Source organism: Lonchura striata, chromosome 12 (genome assembly GCF_050655825.1).
Source record: "Lonchura striata isolate lonStrDom1 chromosome 12, ASM5065582v1, whole genome shotgun sequence".
Taxonomy (NCBI): domain Eukaryota; kingdom Metazoa; phylum Chordata; class Aves; order Passeriformes; family Estrildidae; genus Lonchura; species Lonchura striata.
In genome coordinates, this window is record NC_140714.1 from 15,281,214 (window position 1) to 15,300,806 (window position 19,593).

The 19,593-nt window shown below is 42.8% G+C and overlaps 2 protein-coding genes across 21 annotated transcripts in view; one reads left to right on the forward strand and one right to left on the reverse strand.

Moving 5' to 3' along the window:
- The first annotated feature begins 16 nt into the window (after positions 1 to 16).
- Positions 17 to 1,914, forward strand: UQCC5 (ubiquinol-cytochrome c reductase complex assembly factor 5). Its single transcript, XM_021533901.4, has 3 exons — positions 17 to 138; positions 380 to 556; positions 1,573 to 1,914. Exons 2-3 carry the CDS (start codon positions 406 to 408, stop codon positions 1,638 to 1,640), a joined length of 219 nt encoding a protein of 72 aa, XP_021389576.2. The 5' UTR covers positions 17 to 138; positions 380 to 405; the 3' UTR covers positions 1,641 to 1,914.
- Positions 1,915 to 5,473: 3,559 nt separating this feature from the next.
- PBRM1 (polybromo 1) overlaps positions 5,474 to 19,593 on the reverse strand; it is a 56,622-nt gene continuing 42,502 nt past the window's right edge. For 13 of the 20 annotated variants that reach the window (XM_085590102.1, XM_021533833.3, XM_085590103.1 and 10 more), the window contains 4 exons: positions 13,841 to 13,996; positions 11,476 to 11,546; positions 9,824 to 10,040; positions 5,474 to 8,588 (listed from right to left, as the gene is read on the reverse strand). In XM_085590102.1, the coding sequence (XP_085446228.1) occupies positions 8,416 to 8,588; positions 9,824 to 10,040; positions 11,476 to 11,546; positions 13,841 to 13,996 (617 nt within the window). In that variant the 3' untranslated portion in view covers positions 5,474 to 8,415. The other 7 variants (XM_085590113.1, XM_085590114.1, XM_077786089.2 and 4 more) reach the window with 4 other exon arrangements.

Consider the following 19,593-nt stretch of genomic DNA (forward strand, 5'->3'; position numbering starts at 1 on the left):
GGGGGCGCTCGCGGGCCCCTCACGCCAGGCCCCGCCCCCGCCCCGCCCCGCCCAATCAGGCGAGGCGCTGCGATGGGAGGGTCACGTGCCGCTCGGCGCGTCCTTCCGTCCGGCCGCGCGCGGGGCCCTCGGCGGGAGGTGAGCGGCGCGGGGTCGCGCGCGGCGGGCGCGGCCCTGATTGGCTGCGCGCTCCCGCCTCAGGGCAGGGCAGGGGGCGGCGGGACCGCCATGGCCGCCAATGGCAGCGGCGCCGCGCGGGCTGGGGCCGCTCCTGCCCGCCGGCGGCGGCGGGCCCCGGTGTGACCGCGGTCACGGTGTCACTGCGGCACGTCCCGTTCCGCCTCTCACGCTCTCTCTGTTCTCTCCCCCACCCGGGAAGGGCGAAGGCGCCGGTGCCGCCCGGCCATGCAGGTCAGCGAGAGGCTGAAGCGCCTTTTGAAGCTGGTGCCCGGGCAGCGGCGCTTTGGCTTTTACCGCTTCCTGCCCTTCTTCTTTGTGCTCGGCGGAGCCATGGAGTGGTTCATGATCAACGTCCGCGTGGGCAAAGAGACCTTCTGTGAGTGCGGGGCTCGGCTGCGCTCGGACACCGCTGCTGCTCGGGCGGCACTTCGGGCTCCGCCTCCCCAGCAGAAACAAACAAAAACCCTGGGTGCAGAGTACTGAATAAAACTGAAACAGGGTATAGTTAGTTTGGATATTAGGGGAAAAATCGTTTCCTCTGAGGATTGCGAGGCCCTGTCACCAGAGACGCTGTGGCTGCCCCACCCCTGGAAGGGTCCGGGGCCAGGTTGGGTGGGGCACGGGGAAAACTGGTCTAGCAAAAGTGTCCATAGCGGGATGGAATGGGGTGATCTTTAATGTCCCTCTCACCTCAAACCATTCTGTGGTCATTGAAAAAGACTCAGGAGGTTTGCCAGCATTTAAGCAGCAGTGTGGCATCTGAAACGCGACTTCTACAATTTAAAAAATAAGTATGAAAACAGCTCAAGAGAACTTGGTTATTGGTGCTTTGTTTCTATAAATCAAAGCATCTATTTCTGATATGACATTCCTCCCCGCTGGAAATTTTTGTGTACTTCACTGGAAGGATCTGCTCAACTGTGGCATTAGGGAGTGGGGAGGCAGGAAGAATGACTGGGAAGACCATGGTGGTGGGAATATTCCTGTGTTTTGTTTATATCAAAAAGACTAAAATACTGGTCAGGCTGGAAGCCCTCAGGCATTGACTTCATGCCTATAATTTAATTTTCCTTCAGTTAGTTAGGGGATTTGTCATTTTAATTACCCTCGTGGGAAAGTAGACAAGAAGCAACTGTTTTGAAGTGGAAACAGTCTTTCTAGAAAAAACATTTCATTGGGACCAATGGGAAGAACTTTAGCCTATGTGGGAGAGAACCTGATCTATTTTAAGGGGTAATAAGGATTTCTGTTGGCTTGAATTTCCAGTTGCCTGTCAGTCAGCATCTGCAAGAGAAGTTTGGACTGAAAAGTTTAAAAAGAGATGACAGAATTAATGTATTTAATACCAACTTGCACCGGGGAAGCTCTAACATAAAACATCTTTTTGTGCAGATGATGTCTACCGTAGGAAACAATCTGAAAGACTGTACGAGGCAAGGATTGAGAAAGAGGAATTTTAGCTGAAACTCTTCAAGGGGGAGCTCCTGAGTGCTTCAACTGTACAAGTGCCAAAGCAGCAGCATTGCCACGTTGAAGGTGGGGGAAGTTGTTGGCTCTGCAAGATGAGCTGTGATCCACACATGTTTGTATAATACACTCAGATAGTTTAGGCAGTTCTGTTCTTCCATACCTGTAATATTTGTGTTTAAATGAAGTTAAAATTGCATTGTATTTGGGCCTCTGCCACTAATTTAATGTTTGTTTAGTGCTTTTAAATAAACTGAGTAAACAGTCTGGCTGTTGCTTTCATTTGCTTGGTGAAACACCCCCCTTGTGACAAGAGCAGGGGGAAAGAAATACTACAGGGTGCATCCATCCATATCAGCATAATGGAAATAGTATTTTTGAGTTAGCTTCTTTTATATTTACAGGAACTGCTCTGGCAGCTGACTTGTTTTCTTTGCAGTGTGGCACAATTTTAACTGGATAAAGAGAGCACAGATTTACTGCTCAGAGTTTGTTCAGCCCACAGTGTTTGGAGAGTGACCTGTGTGTGCTGCCCACAACTGACAGGGACCAGGGCAATGTGCAGTGTCAGTCCTGGCACCCCTAAGTCCTGTGCTGGGAATGCTGTCCCCAAGGCAGGAAAACAGCTGGCTGCTGTGTCCCAGCCATGTTTGCTCCCTGCACAGTGACACCAGGAGCGTGGCAGGGGTCGGTGACCTGGGCAGGGTGATCTTTGAGGATCCGACATTGATACAGTTGTTTAATTTCTGAGAGTAGGGGTGCAGGCTGAAAGTGCAACAAAGAAGCCAGTTCTTAAGCTCAGCCTAAAATCAAGCCCGAGGAAGTTCATGCACTTAGAGGGGTTCCTGTGCTACCTCCTGCCAGGCTTTGTCAGTCTTCATCAACTCAGAGACAGGGGCAGCTCTGTAGAGGCCAAGGTGCAGGTTCTCCACTTGCAAACAAAGGGGAACCTTCGTGTTGTGCGTGCCAAGGACTTGATCTGAAGGATTAGTGCTACTTGTGCTTTCAAGAGATAAAAACTGATGTGACTGTGTCACTGCATATTCTGACTGAGCAGCAAGTGAATAACTTGAGGAAAGCCTCTATTTCAGAATAAGAACCCTTGAGTTTAGTTCCAAGGTAACCAGACCTCGTGAACAAGTTGCTTTTTGCAGTCACAGATCATTGCACTGAAGTCAACCCCGACCGTAGCAGTGAAGAATAAAGCAATAGTAAAAAGCCAGATTTGGAAAACTGCTGAGCTTTAGCTCCATCTGATTTTACTTCTTGAACCTTTTGAAACTCCCTTGTGCTCTGCTGTCATAAAACAAGTAAGTTTTTCAATATATGGAGGTTTTTTCAAGCCAGAGCCCTGTGCCCTAGTTATTTCTCCAGACTTGGGAGCTTTTGTGAACACTTCCTGTGGCTTCCCTTAAGCACTCCTGTAATAGTAGCAGAGTGTTCCACAGACAGCCCTGAGCCAAGCCCAGTTCTCACTTCAGACCTTTGCTTGTGTTGCAGTGGCTGTTTCCCATTGGCAGCTGAGAGCACCAGGCACATCTGGAAGATCTCTGGGATGTCTCCAGCCAGGTAAACAGAAAGGGACGGAGGCTGCAGTCACTCACAAGATGTCTGGTGTCAGGAAGTTCCATCTCACTGATTGCTGCAGGAATAAAATCCTCTGAGTTGGCATCGTACCATTTTAGGCAACAGATCTGTTTGACAGAATATGAAGCTTGACATTTAGAAATCTGAGCTGCAGTCTCCAATCCTCAGTGAGTTTGCTAGTGCTAACCCTTTGGCATTTTTAGATTTTGTCAGTCTCTCACTAATGCTGGAAATCAGAATAGCTTCAATTCCCCATTCCAAAATTCCAGCCCATTCCACAGCTGAGCACTCTCAGGGATTTAGTATCAGTTTTAAACTACACCCATCTTCAACAACCAAAGTTTTCATTTGGTTTTTCAGTTTTATTCCTGCTGATTCCTGACTCAGTGGTCTTTGCCTTCCCCAATACTTTCTGACTCTCATATTGCCATCTCCTCCCATCCATCTGCTGTGGCAAAGGGAACAGAGAGGAAGCAAGAGCTCTCCTTTGGCTCAGCACTCAGGCAACACTGTGTGGCTGTTCCAGGCTGCTGGAGTGAGCCAGGGTCACAGCTTTCACTTCTAGCCCTGCCAAGTGCCTGCCAGCTCCAGGGCTGAGCACATCCCTCCCTTCTGCAGGGAATTCAGCTGGTGTCCACCTGGAGCACAGCTTGCACCACCACCAGCATTTCCATGTGTTTGCAATGGCCACAGCAAAGCTTCTGGGTGAGATTCAGCAAAGCATTCCTGCTGCAAGCTTTCCAAACTGTGGAAGTCAGGGCAAGATCAATACCAAGCATGGAAAACTTCAACCCAGTAAGGCAGCAGCAGTAAAAAGTCATCTGAGAACAAACACTGATACCTACGCCAAGCAGTGCTGCTCACCACTCCAGCATTAGAGGGGACAACTCCACCACCAATCCAGAATGATTCTTGGGAAAAAATGGATCTCTTGATCATTCCCCTGCAGCTGTTCACACAAGGATGCAGCCATCTGCTGAAAAACCTGTGGTGAGCCAGGGAAGAGCTGAAAGAAGTTATGGTCAAAGAAGGGTGTTTGTGCCCAGCCTGCACTCCTCCCTGGCACGGGGCTGCAGTTTTGTCCAAGCTTTTCAAAAGCAGCAAAAGGAAGTAACAGCCATCTGATGTATTGGGGAATTTTTCCTTGGAGCAAAACTCTTCCTGTCATCAGTGGAGGCATGCTTTCTCTTTGGACTTAATACAACAGACCCAAATTGCACCTGCACTCTGCTCCTGGCCATCCCCGGCTCCTTCAGAGAACGGGGGAAAAAAAATCATCCCAGCACTGGTGGGATAAATGCTGCTCCTGAGGAACTTCTGGAAATCAGCTCTGGATGCCAGTGCTTTATACCAAAGATGAGGGTCAAATTAGACTTGTTGGCAAATGCAGTTGACAAAATTAATATAAGGTTTTATTTCATCAATCAAAATGTCACATTTCACTGAACCACAGCCCACAAAATGTTCAGTGCCCAGACATTCTGAAACTTCAGTTTTGCACACTTGTAGCCAAGAGGGAGCTACATACATTTATCTTTGGTATCTCAGACTGAGCAAAGAAGATGTGGAGGATGATTAGAATTAGTTTCCTCTGGGCAACTGCAACAGAAGGGTAGAAATGTTGTGAAGCTGGCAGCCTGTATGAAAGGCAGCATTTATCCCCCTGGCTGAAAACATGGCTGTGTGTTAATTAAATAATGCTGTGTTCTGACTGTTTAAATAGCTCTCTGTAAATTTTATGCCAGCCACCTTGAGAGGCTCCTATCACTTAATTTTCCTTGCAGTTTGTACAGAAAATTTCTGTCCTTGGTTCTAATTTAATTGTGTAAAAGATGCTTTTTCCATGTCACTCATCTAATTTCCTCTATTAAACAGCTGCATGGAAGACAGTTCTGAACCATGTTAGCTTCCACATGAAATTAAAGCTTGCTGTTTATTTTCAAACCAATTAATAAGGAGGCATCTGGGACTGACTAAATCTTATCACCTCCACTCAGCTTGTTCCCAATGCTTCAGATATTTTCCAAGGTTCACTGTTCTTGCTCGTGATGGCTCAATTTTCAACACCACTGTTCTTACTACCTACAGGCACATCTCAAAATACACAGGACAATAGAAGAAGTACAAGCACACATGTAGCAAGGACCTGAGAACATCTGGATCAGCAACAGCCAGAATTACCTGAAATAAAATCCTAACATAAGTCTTAATGGAACACTCAAACCTGGTTAATCCAAAACACTTTGCCAACTATTTTTATTCAAATTAAAAAGACTCAGGTAAACAAAGTGATGGTACATACATGTTATAAACCTGGTTAGCAGCTCAGCCTTCAGCAGTACAAGATCTAATGAAAAGCCAAGCATGGATAAACCAGGTACAAAAACATATGCTGAAAAAAAGTCACCAACATCAACATCTTGAATTTTTACACAAACAATAAATTTTCTCATGGAAGGGAAGGACTGAGGAAGAGAACAAATAATTATTAGTTGTCTCCAACTGGTTTATGAAAATACCTGTCCTAGTTTTATCTATTTTCCACTCTCACAGAAGCCAACCATTGCCCACACATCCTTTTATTTTAAAATGAAAGTTTTGTTTACGCCAGTACAATGAACGGCAGTGAAAAACAGATGAGGGGCTCAAACACCCACAAAGAGAAAAAGAGACAGACAGACATGTCTTTTTTTTTTTTTTTTTTTAAACCAGAATGAGAAAGGTTTTTTTTTGCTGGTTTTGAATTCTAGACTGTAGCCATTATATCCTAAATTTCACTGCAATCAACTGAAATGCCTCCAGTATAGAGAGAAACGATTCTGAAATAAATAAGGCTTAAAATAATTGATCAGGGCCAGCCCAGTGGCTTAGTGGTAGTGCTCTGCACTGCCTTGAGGGAGGAGCCAGGTTTTGTTTGCACTTCCAATCTCTTGCTCCTGGGCCAGAAAGAGCAGTGAAAAGAGGGATTCAGCTGCTTGGCAGGAGAGAGCCAGTGCTGCACATCTGCTCATCACTGACCTTCAGATAAATTAAACATCTGAGTTATACAGGCTCCAAAGGGAGTCTCATCCAGTCCTCAAAAGAAAATAAATAAAACAATAATTTAATTAAATTCATCCCAGGTTCTTTGGTGTAATTTTTGTTAATGCTGAGAAGGAGGAGAATCTGGTGGTGTATTAGTACAATCCATGATAGTTCCAAATGCTCAAAAACTAGGATTTTGCTGCCTGATTCACTTCAACATCCTATCTTTGTGGCTAAAACCTGCAAAACTTATGGTAACTTAAACACATTTTATAGGGGTGGTCTAAGACTATTCCATTTCTACTTTATTAAATAAAATTGGAAATTTACAAAGGCCAGTAAAGAATTTCTGTACCATGAGTGTTCTACTTGTAGAGTTCAAAACTGTAATTTCCCTCTATGTTGTTTTGCTCCATTTCCTTCACATCCATTGCACATGTGACCTAAACCATCTATAAGTGCCTATTTATAATTACCTGGGGTATTTTGTGCAATGACTGGAAGATTGCAATAGGAGAGGGAGAGGAATTGGCCAGTAAAATTAAATCGCAGTTTATATTTGCAAGTGTCATTTCCCTCATAAGTATTTATCACATCAGCAAAACAAACCCCAAGATATCCAGTATTTGAAGGAAAATATTTAATTTAACCTTCTGCCAAATATACCGAAATGAAAATGTTCTGTACTAACAGACTTTAGAAGTCATTTCCACATGATGAATATCTCTAGCATAAATGAAGTGTATCAGTAAAGCAGTTCATTCGGGCTGAGTTGCAGTGCCCAAATTCCTGCTGACTTTTCCCAAATTCATAGAGCTTTCCCAGTTACTTAAAGCAATTCAAAAGTATTAATACTTTTTCCAAAATTAAATAAATGAAAGGATTTACCTTTAAATAGATAACTTTGTAGTCCAAAAGGTTGGTTAGTTATGAGGACAGGTAAGTTTTTAGCAGAAGGCAGCCGCAACCTCGAAATTTGGCAAGAAGAGTCAATACCTACTTTACTTAGATTAAAAAAAAAAAAAAAGGAAAAAAACCACAAAACCAAAATAACCCCAAACCCTTTGAAGGCTGCAATGCAAGTACTCTATTTTTCCAATGTACTGGGTATGCTGACCTTACACATACCATACAGTAGTATTATACTTTCAAGTTAATTTAAGCATCCAATTTCACTCAAATTTGCATTGCAAAACTTCCACTAAGGTTAATGAATACACTTAAAAGCATACAAAACTGTCTTACAATGCCCAATTGTGTGAATTTCAAAAAACATCATATTACTTCACTAACAGAACAACTCCACTTTTCTTTCCTAACTTACCTTCCAAGACCTGGGCTGGTTCCGAGTTCTGCGAGCCTCTTCCAGCACAGACAGAATCTCCCAGGGAAGGAGCTTCCCGGTCCCACTGCTGGGTGTTGGGGACATGCAGAACCCCCAGCACAGGCCATGGCAGATGAAACACTTCCCCTCTAAGGGCCTGCCAGCACAGGGACTGTGTTACTGATTTAGGATCACAATGGCCTTGGCTACACAGTTAGGTAACTGGACAGGACTGGACAACATGAGCAGTCGAGACACCTTTGTCCTGTCCACACCAGCACTTCCAGGGTGGCTGTGGCCCACTCAGCTGCCTCAGTGTTGACTTGGAATGCCAAATTCCTTAGTGCCAAAGCACAGCTTACCTTTAGCTTCTTTTAAGAGATCCTCCCTGTTCACACCCGAGCAGTTCTGCCCGAAGTGGCCAGCACACACAAGCACAGGTACACACATTCTTATAGGATGTAAACTATGACTAATTCACATTCCACTGTATCAATCTGTAAATACTTTGTTTTCCTTTTTTTTTTTTAATATAAAAACAATGGCATCAGATTCTCAGCAATAAAGTATAAGAAAGATGAATCCTTGACTACACTCAACCAATTATGAAATCGCCTTTCAAACAAAGGAAACATATGCAAAAAATCCGTGTATTTGATAAAGTCAACTTAATATAACAAAAAGTGAAATATGCTTATTAAAAGTGTCCTTATATAAAAATGGTCTTGCAATGTACAGTAAAATGCAATACAAATTATTGTAGGTTATCTCTTCCCACCCGGTAACTAAACCAGCTATTGTCCCGTGGCTCCTGGAGCAGGAGCGTGCTGTGCCTACACGTTCTCCAGGTTGTAGGCCTGGCGGATGTTCAGCGTGTCGCGCAGCATCAGGTCCCGCAGGCGCCACAGCGCGTCGGCCATGGTGGTGTGAGCGCCCTTGCTCTTCAGCCAGTGCGAGGGCAGCCGGCTCTCCTGCTCCTTGGACAGGTGCACGTCTCGTCTCCGTGCTGCAAAAACAACAAGCGCTCCAATTACCTCATGCTTTCTTCTAGAAAAAGGCAAATATTCTTCCCAACATCTAACCTAAACATCTCCCCTTTCAGTTTAAAACTATTCCCCTGCCTCCTACCACTATCTGCCCTTGCATAGCCACTCTCCATCCTTTTCTTTACACCCTCAAGACAAAACCACATTTCTCTTTATGATGCAAAAATTTGGTCAGTAAAATTGGGAATGTTCTGAACAGTTAATCTGCATTAATCACTGAGAAGAAATATCTGATCATCACAGTTACCCAAACTCAAATTCTGAGCTGCCAGTGAACATCTGCTTCATCAGTTTGTCACATACAAGTATTTTTTACCTACTTATCAGGAGCTGATAAAATGGGCAGCATCCTCTCCGTGTCACAAAGCATGCAAAACTCTACAATACACGATATTCTGCTTTTGCTCCTAGTATTTAAGCCCATACTATTGATTCTTAGGTTTATACAACACTGGTGGAATTTGCCTGTAGATAACACATACATTCTCAGCCTGTTGATCTGTCATTAGGAATTAATTACACATGTATGTTTTAGTAAGTGTAAAAAACACCAATCACTTGGTTTTTAAAAATTTTAAAAGTTTAATAATAATAAAATGGTTATAAAAATAATAATACAATTAGAGTAATCAAGTTTAGAGTTAGGACAATTACAAGACAATAAAATGCATAGAATTATGGATGTCCGGATGCTCTTGGACACTAAGTCTTGTGAACAAGGGAATCACCCTTGAAACAATACATTTGTTGCATATTCATATATCCTTCATGGTTATGCATACATTCTATTTAAAACAAGAAACTCTGTCTGTTGTATGTCAACTGTTTCCTTTAATCCCTATGGCATCTTCGAGTCTGAGCAAGGCCTGAAGAAATTAAGTTTCTTCTGATAAGAAGCCATAAATTCCTCTCCTGTGGAAGATTTAGGTGTTCCTTGAAGCAAGTATCTCATTCGTAAAAAAAAACTTCCCCCACATACACAGTCTCTATTTTAACATTATATTGGAACCTAAAACTGTATTTAGCACACTACTTAAGAGAATAACTTTCTAACATTAAACATATAATATTCATTGTAATATTTGCAAAAAGCCAATCATAACATATGCATTTTTCACAATAAGCAAACAGCAGATGCGTTTGGCATTTTCTACGAAAGCAAAAATAACAGGTTACGAGGAACCCAAAGCCTTACCTGCAAGGGTCTGGTCCCACTTGCTGATGCTGTTTGACTCAGCACTGAGCCCCTCAATGTATTTCAGGTAGGCTTCAGAATGGAGGAGCCTCTGTGTCTTTGGTGGAGGGGAGACGAACATGGGGGTGCTGGGCTGCTGCATGACGGGCTGGCTGGCGGGGCTCTGCCCGGGGTACGGCGGGGGCGCCTGCTGCCCCGGCGGGCCCAGGATCCCCATCTGAAAGGAAACCAGCCCGGGGTCACACAGGGGACACTGCAGGAACACCCCAGCCTCAGGGCATCCTCACGAATGGAGTTTCAACTGAGGCTATGTGCAAAAGCCTGAGGAAATTTCCCTGGAGATGCACACTTTGGCCAGGAGATGCACACATAAAGGGAGTGCAAACCAATAATTCATACTCAACAGATATTCTTCATATTTCTGATTTATGTAAATATAATCTGGTTATCATCACCATATCTCCTCTAACCTTAATTACACCTTTTATCTCCTTTTTATTTCATGCTTTCTCCAATTTGATCTGAAATACTGTGGTCTGTGAAGTGCAAAATTTAACTCTAAAACATCTAATCCAAACTGATATGGATCCTATAACAACCAGGTTATTTCCACAGAATCACTGTCAGGCAAAAATCTCAGGCAGGAAAATTCCCAGTCACACAGAAGAATTCCGACCACTGTGATTAACCAGCAGCACTGAGAACTCTTGGGACAGACATCCCCTGGTCTGGAATAATTCAATGTCATGACATCAACATTTTACCACTTAACTTCTGGTACTCATAGAATCACAGAATGGTTTGGGTTAAAACAGGCCTTAAAGCTCATCCTATTCCAACCCCTGCCATGTGCAGAGACACCTTCCACTGGACCAGGTCACTCCAAGCCCCATCCAACCCAGCCTTGAACAACTCCAGGGGCAGGGCAGCCACAGCTTCTCTGGGCACCCTGTGGCAGTGCCTCTGGATAAATAACTTCTTCCCAGCATCTAACCTAAACATCTCCTCTTTCAGTTTAAAACTATTCCCCTGCCTCCTACCACTTTCTGCCCTTGCATAGCCACTCTCCATCCTTTTCTTTACACCCTCAAGCCAGAACCACATTTCTCTTTATGATGCAAAAATTTGGTCAGTAAAATTGGGAATGTTCTGAACAGTTAATCTGCATTAATCACTGAGAAGAAACATCCGATCATCACAGTTACCCAAACTCATAAATTCTGAGCTGCCAGTGAACATCTGCTTCATTAGCTTGTCAAATATAAGTATTTTAATAATTTTTACCTACTAATCAAGAGCTGATAAAACGGGCAGCGTCCTCTCTGTGTCACAAAGCATGCAAAACCTAAATTATCAGCAGTTTCACACTATGCTAGAATGACTCAGTTTAGTAGAAAACTAAGACAAAACACTGCCTTGTTTACACTGAAGTTACCTCACTGGACCAAACTCCTGAGTGTAATAAAAATTCAGCCATCAAATACAGACATACTCTGAGTGCAATATATTAACTGATTCTAAACACATCAGAACATTTCATTCCTGCTCTCCCTGGGAAAGCCTATGTGCATCTCTACATGTCTGAACTGGGATGTTGCTCAAATGCCAAATCTGAGCCTTAGAGCCTCATAATAATGCAAAAAATTACTCACCTGCTGTCCAAAAGGACTTGCTCCTGGTGCTGGAGTGCCTACCATAGGGGACACATTTTGGCCTATAACACCTATATTTCAAAATATAAAATAATTAGTCTTACTTCAGAGCAGTGACAAATACCTCTTTGGTCTTCAATAGCAAGAATTTATACTTTGATATCACTGCTCACAGTTATTTTAAGCAGATGTACAACATTCAAATATCCCCCTCGCCCCCAGTAAAAAACTTCACAAGTCTCTGAATGAAAAAAAAGAAGCCAACATGACAACTACCCAACACTGATATGCAGCCTGTTGAATTATTTTAGTTAGAGAAATGCAAAGTGAACAAGTTTTGCTTTTCAGGTGCTTTTCATGTCACTTAGTGATTGCCTGACTGCATCTTTTCATTTATAATATAGACCTTTAGCTTGACAGGATCTTCCTGAAGTCCTTTCCTTTAAGAAAGGAAATGCTGATCTGCTTTAGCAACACTTAACATTTCCTTGTGTTCAGTTTTGTAAAACATGTTCACAGCTTGATGAAATTCAAGCCTTTCCACAAATTCTCTTAGATCGCACTAATACAAAATGCAACTTGCAGGTTAAGCTTCAACAGCCTTAAATACAGAAGAATGAATATTTGAAATCAATGTCAAAAAAATAAAAGCTGTTTTTCTTAAGCATATTGGGACTTCTCCCTACTGCATAGAGTGCAGCACAACTGTGTCAGTCTTACATACAAAAATGTACAGATCTAAATGAGAGTCATGCAGTTCCTGACATCTGACATACAGATGCTTGGAAGTTATTTTTGCTGCTGCTTTCCTTTCTGTTTGTGCCACTTCTCATGTTCATTCATTGGAAAAGCTGCAGATTAACTGTGCTCTTCCTGAGGGTTTAATTTACATGAATTAAATGCATGATTTCTGTATCAGTGATCAAAGGACATCCTACTGAGTTTCACTCACTAGAGTGTTTTTCAATGCACTTTCCGTTTGATCACAGCTCCCATTTTATATGCATCTGTACCAACAGCATGTCAGAAGCTGGGAAAAACACTGGTAACACAATCTGTGGAATTGTTTTGGTTCAAAGGGAAGGAAGACCTCTGGAGGAGGGCACCCTCCCCTTCCCAGCATCAGAGCACAGCTTCACCCTCAGCCTGCTGTGCCCAGTTCAGCACCACTTCATGTGTGGTCCTGCACTCCCAGACATTGTTTCTTTGCTAATCCACATCCTGTCAGCTTTAAACACAAACATCCAGCCCAGGCAGTGGGAACAGCCCTTCAGAGGGATGCAGTGTCCTGGATTCACCTCCCACAGGCTCGGGTAATGTGTGCTAAGTGTCACTGCACAGCTGTTGTGCTGCTCCCTCTAGGTGCCAAGGCAGGGAATCCACAATCCAGCCAAGCTGCAGGGTAGTGCTGATGGATTTTAGAAACACCAGGCAGGCAAACAAAAACTCCCCAACTCACAGAATTTATGCACAAGTAAAATTCTTAACAGAGCTTCTGATAAACACAGTTGCAAGGGGGTAGGAGGAGGCAAATGAGACCATTTTGTCCACAGCTTGTTTACTGCTGAACAGAGGGATAGCAATCTTTTTCACAGGCACATGAGTTATCAGAGGTAAAATATGAATCAGCAGGAAACAGGATCAGAGGGCAGATGAATGTTTTTCCCCTTAATTGGGACATGTTAATGGCATTAACATTTGGACAATATTTGTTTCATTTAGGCCTTATTTTTCATCAAAAATGGCAAAAATACAGCAAATGCAGTAGAAATGCTCTCAAAACATCAATTCAAAATTTGGCCACAGAGAATACAGAATTCACCTTGTCCCTACATGTTTCCAGTCACTGTTCTATCAGCAAGCTTTAATCTGAACACTGTTTCACAGTGACACATCACTGCCCGGTGGCCCAGGAGTCTTACATGGCTCAGGCTCATTTCAGTGCAGTCTGACTTAACACACTGAAAAAGACTTTGGTAAGGAATGAGGACAATAAATTTTATTTAGAAGCCCACTTCAAATATGAAAAGGATGAGTGTAGAGATGCTGTTCAAATGACACAGGGATATGAAAAGGCTCATTTCACCTTTTCACACTTCTGATAAACTCAAGTACAGTTACCAAGGCTTTTTTTGCCTGGAACAAAACTCCTGCTGGAGCAGCACCAGTTTCTCCAGTACCCTTTCTCTCAGGGCTTACAGGACATGCTGCAGTGTCAGTGTTTTGCACACCCTTCATATTCAGCAGTGCTGCTGCTCACAAACCAAAGCCACAACCAGAACAAGCTGCAGAGAACTCCTGTAACAATGGGTCAAACCAAGTACATGACAATGAAATAAAGAGGGAATGAGGATGAGGCTCTTACCGGGTGGTGGGATGCCTGGGATACCTGGCATACCTGGCGGGAGTTGGTGGGGTGGGGGCACCCCTGGGTGAAGTGGCTGCATGCTGCCCATGCTAACAATGCCATCAACTGGGCCCTGCAAAGGTGGCAGCACCGGTGGATAGCCACTTATCATGCCTTGAAGGACACAACAAATTTCAAACATGCATCAATAACATGCAATATGGTCTACACAGTATGCACAGACATGCACTATCCACACACACACACAAAAAAAGCACCTTTAGTACAGCAAGACAATGCTACAATTAGTATCTTGCAAAAAAACCACAAAACAATAAAAACTAAAAATAAATATGAAACGCTATACTTTTGATGAATTAGTATTTAGTGTATTTGTATGTTTCTCACGGGGCAATAAATGTTGAATACTCCGATATGTTAACACAAGGAATAAATTCAGCCACAATTAAATGTTACTAATGCAAGCAGTTTTAATACAGCTTAAAGCTCTGCCATCTGCATACAGATTACAAACACAACACTGACTGGCCAGCCCCATGGACAGCCCTGCTCTGTGGGCAAGTTCAGAGGCCACAAAAATCAAACCCCAGACATTTTTTCCTGCAGTACACACGCAAAACTGATGCACAAAAGCCCTACAACATTCACATACTTGAAACTAATGGCAGTGATGGGTGATTTTTAGTAGACCATCTCCAGAATTAACTAAGGCAGTAACACAAATTTTAAACTTGGGTTTAAAGTGCTGGGCTGCAGTAACTTACACTCATGGCATTAGACTGAAGTGAAAGGACTTAAAAGGAGCACCTGCAGTCCCCCTCACAGAATTTCACTGTCCATGTCTGCAAGGTGTCTTTAGAGGAAAATCAGTGACATTGTAAACACTGTGTTGTGCTGCTGCTCAAAAATTTCCTTTTCTGCATATAAGGGAAGAAAATTGAGAGCTTTCTCTTGCTTTGGTTCAGATTTTCTGCTATCCATGTAGTGAACCTACACAGTGTAACTACACTATTCTTGTTAGGCTCTGGAATGTTTAATTTAAATGTATGCATTGCCAGGTAAGCAAGGAAAGGGGTTGGAAAGACAATGAAAAGATGACAGAGGACAGAAGCAGGTCTAGAGAGATGAGGTAAGTTAGAGATGAAGATTTGCTGGGGCTTCTATAGTCTGCTCCAAGAAACACCGAGTCTTTGCCACACTCCCTGTAACTCATTGAAAGTTCTTTCACTGAAAGAACTTTCAAAACAGAGATTTCTGGAATGAGACTGGCCAAAAACTCAGCAGTTCTGACTGAGGACAAAGCTGTAACAAGCTCAGGGTCTAAACAGGAGGAGCAGCTACAAAATAAAAGCTAAACTTGTCACTTCCTCAGGATGTTACAGAAGTGAGAAGCCTCTAATCCCAAAAGCTCTACATGGAGAAAACAAGAAGAAAATAAAGAGCTAATCTCCCTCAAGCCTTCATTTTCCACAGGGCACCTAGACTGACATGTGAAATATGCTGTAGGTACCTATTTCAAATATCTGGAAACTTATCTGTACTTCTTTATTACAGAGAAATGCATATTTCTAGTGGAAGAAAGAAAAGAAGAAACACAACAAAAGCCTCCTTGGCACAAAAAGCTACTGCCTGGTACTTGCAGTGCCCCCTAAGCTGCTGACACATCTTCAGTGCAGTTAATGCACTTCTGAAGCTTTAAAACAAACAACCAAAAAACTCTCCAAGGAATCAAACCCATACTTATCAATCATGGAAGCTTAGTTCCACATTTCCAATTAAAATACTCAACAACTGGCTAATAAAGATGCCATCAAATCTCTGTGAGAAATCAGTTCTTGAAGCTCCTTCCAAGTAAGAGCAACCATTTTCTTATCCCATGTATGAATTGCAAACTTTATTTTAAACTACCAAACATGGCCAAACTATTTCCAGCTCCCACAACTGTGATTTAGGATGGCTTTGAAATTACTTTTCTCCTGTTTTTTATTATAACAACGCAAGACTAAGTAAACTTCTGCAATACCTAATTATAGAAGACACTAAAGTGCTGCACACTAAGAGAAATACATCTCAGAAGATTTCCCTTGCCCCATGGCCCATAAAGAAGTCCTGTGATGGAGACGCTCTCTTAACTAGAGAAAAGCAACCCAAGGATGGAGGAGGATGTGAAAGAGGTCCAAACAGAACAAGATACTTCCAAGTAGGACTTGTGAAAACCAAAAGATGAAAGACTGTGTTTTTCAAATGGGCCACAGAAGTAGAAGGAGTTTAAAAGGCTCTCCTCCATCATCTATTTTAAGGAAGTATCTTCCAAAGCCAAAGTGAAGAGCCTTGAGTGTTGATCTGCTTGAATAAGACAATGGCCTGAAATAGAGGCTTGCTGCCACAGGAAATAAGGTAGCATGTGTAGTTGGCAGAATGCACATTTTTGGGAAAGTTTTAAGGAAGTGTTAACAGCAAATATTACCGCCCATCAACACCTGCCTCCAAAAACTGGAAAAGTGACTCAGTGCCAAAAACCCCAAGAACCAAACTAAGAAAACACAACCACAAGAGGATGGCATTTCTACATATTCTAGATTGAAGTAAATTATTCACAAAAGAGATCAGCGCTGGGAAACTCTTTTTTTTCCCCCTCTCCTTTTTCTTAATATATTCACAGGTAAGTGTACACACATACATACATCAACTGCAAACAGTTCACAGGGAAATTACCATGAACAGAGTGAAGAAAAGCCAAAAGAAAAATGCAATTCAGTGTAAATAAATGCTTTATAACCTGGAGATCATGAACCAACTAAGGAATGTGCCTTCAGTTAAACATCCATGCAGCCTATTTACTGAAAGGGGATTTAGAGATTGTGATGAAAAACGCTTCAGGCTGTCAGCTTGAAATAAGGCCACAGCCTGTGAGATGAGAAAGAAAAAGAAAAATGACAACAGAAGAAATGGAATAATTGGAATGTCTTAAGGGAAAGTTAAAAAGACCCCAAAACTCAAACCCAGAACCCTCCAAATACTCGTTTTTATCTACTCAGCCCTATTTTGACCTTGACTGAAGCAATTTAATTCTTATTTAAATTAGAGACTGGGGAAGGAAAACAACCTATCAGGTCACACCTAATTAATTTTTTCACCCATGTATGGCTGATTTCCATACAAGAATCTTGAGTGGACTACATTGTCTTCAGATCTGATCCTGAAAATACTTACTCCGAGCATACTCCCTATGAAATCAAGCCGGATTACAACTGGTAACGAGCTCAACACCCAGCAACAGGGACCTCGTGGAAGAGTTCTCCAAGCTCAGTTCTATTCTGAAAAATAACCTGATAAAACCAGCAATGTTGTCATTTTGTCTTTGTTTCTGCAATGGCTCTAGATCCTGGTCTGCTCTGCTTACCAGTGCCTAAGAGGCAAGTCTACAAAGCTTTTGCTTGGATTTAAAATCTGGGTTAGACTCTGATGGCCTCTCACCTTCCTGATGATTAAACCCCCAACAGTTTCCCTCCTGCTTTACCACTGTCACAGATGCTGCATGCACTAGAAGACTATTTAGCTGCTGGCCCCTTGCCACAGCAGGGCTGAAGGTGAACTCTGCAGGGCAGAGTGAATAATCACGACTGCTCACTACCAGAACAGGAACACTGCACGAGGAGGACCCTGCTGCCCTGCATCTTCCACAGGCTGCTCTCCACTGCAGCACGTAACACTGGACACCAGGCCACCGCTGCACTAGGCACGTTCATCATGAAGAAGGACTGAAGAGTTTGAGCTTTTGCTTCCAACGTGACCCAAGAGTGTGTTTGTTCAGAGTTATGAAGGGGGTTGATAAAGTGGATGAGGAAAAAATGGTCATAGCTCCTACGTTTTACCTGCAACGGGTGTCAACTGCTGATTGAGCATTCCCATTGGTGTTGGTGGCGGCACCACCCCCATAAGAGCCCCGACAGGAGTGCCTGCCCGGGGGGAGGAATTCTGCTGCTGTGCTGCTCGCTCTCTCTCCTGCTGCTCAGCAACTTTAGCTGCCCGCTCTGTAAAAGTATTTTAGATTTTCAGTTCTGTTTTGTAACCCAGACTTTCAAAATATTATCTGTTCATTAAAAGGACTAGTCAGACACTGGCATAGTTTAGTCAAATATAAAGTAGAACAGATGAATCTTTTTTATACAGCATATGATTTGATTTCATGTGGCTGCAGCTAAGACTTTTAGAGAACCTTTCATGAAAAATATTCCACAAAGTTTTCTCTTTCTAAAAAATATAAATAATTAAAATAAATAATAAAATAAAATTTTAAAAAAATTAAAAGAACAAATTTGATTGTAATAACACCAGTGTTACCAACATGAAGCAGCAGTCCAGCACTAGGCTCGGTCCGCACTAGGACATGGCAAAACATTCCCTGTTTTGACACCACTGGCTCAGCTAAACCAGCTGCAGCCAAGGCCAGCAGCTCTTGGGTGGATCCTCTACCAGCTGCTGTGGGAATTGAAGCCCCATGTCTGCCAGGTGTGCCCTAAAGAATGCTGCAAAGAGCAGACTGCAGTGCCAGCTGGTGGCACAGTCATTTCTGGGCTCCCCATATATTTTACTACTGATGCAGCTGAAAAGTGGTGGCAAAATAGGGGAGCAATTGTAAAGTTTCCCTAGTGTAGATTAGTCCTTAGCTTTTGGAACATAACAAGCAGCAGTTTGATAAACCAAAAATATTTTTCTCTGCCTCCTTCTGTCATTTCCCCGTTTGGTCCCCTAGGAGTTATTTTTGTTTCTGAAGATGTCTAACTCACATTGTGCTGCTCACTGGAGATCATGTGTGTCCTTTGTACGATGGATCTGGTCATTATCTCAATCAAGTCTCTCACTGTGACTGCAAGAACAAAAGATCTACTGCAGGGTAATCTGACCAGAGGACAATTTTATATTAAGGGAAGGGCAAAGGGTCATGGGAAGAAGAAAGAAAAAAAAAACAAAACCCAAGCAAAAAAAAAAAAGGAGAAGTACTGAATGCCCACTCCAGGTGCTTCAGGGGCATGCAAGTTCCTGCTTTGGAACTTGCTCTGGATGCTGTATCTGACTGGCACAATGAGGAACAAGGAAGAATAAATGGATGCAGGATACATCTCCAGCAATTTTTAACAACAGTGAATGCAGGGCTGTGAGTTCTCTCTTGCAGCTGCTGAAAGATGGAAACTGACACTAAACCAGCAAAAAAGGTCCTCTGTCAAACGGAGGCTAAGAAGAAGTTCATCAAGGAGATTAAGTTATCCATCCTGCCAGTGTTACTCGCTTCCCCTAGGACATGACTTTGAACATCCATCACATTTTTGCCTCCTCTAGAACCTGTTTGTGCAGCTTCTAGCACTACTTCCATACACTGAAAGACCAGTTTCCTTTCCAAAGGCATTTCTTTCCTTCTTCCCACTTCTGCAATTTCAGGCAGTGATGACGACGCAGAGAAACTCCTACATTTAAACAGGCAACTCAGATGCAGTTGAGCACAAAATACGTAAGATATTTAAAGGCAGATCCTGAAGAAGAAAAATGACAAAATCCTCTCCAGAGCACAGCAAGCACTTAGTGAAAAGACAAAGCAGTTGTTCTGACTCTCACCTACTTTTGGCCAGCTAAAAAACAAAAAATGGTCAGACAAAGCAAAAGAGACACTCTGATGAATGAGAAATTACTGCTAAGTGTTTAGCTTTATTAGACTTCAGAGTGCTGAGGTTTGAAGAAGAACCTGGTGTAGG

Excerpts from the sequence above, each read along its gene's own strand:
- UQCC5 (XM_021533901.4), top strand. The coding sequence starts at position 406 with ATGCAGGTCAGCGAGAGGCTGAAGCGCCTTTTGAAGCTGGTGCCCGGG. Across the intron at positions 557-1,572 it reads CGTGGGCAAAGAGACCTTCT|ATGATGTCTACCGTAGGAAA; the intron begins GTGAGTGCGGGG and ends CTTTTTGTGCAG.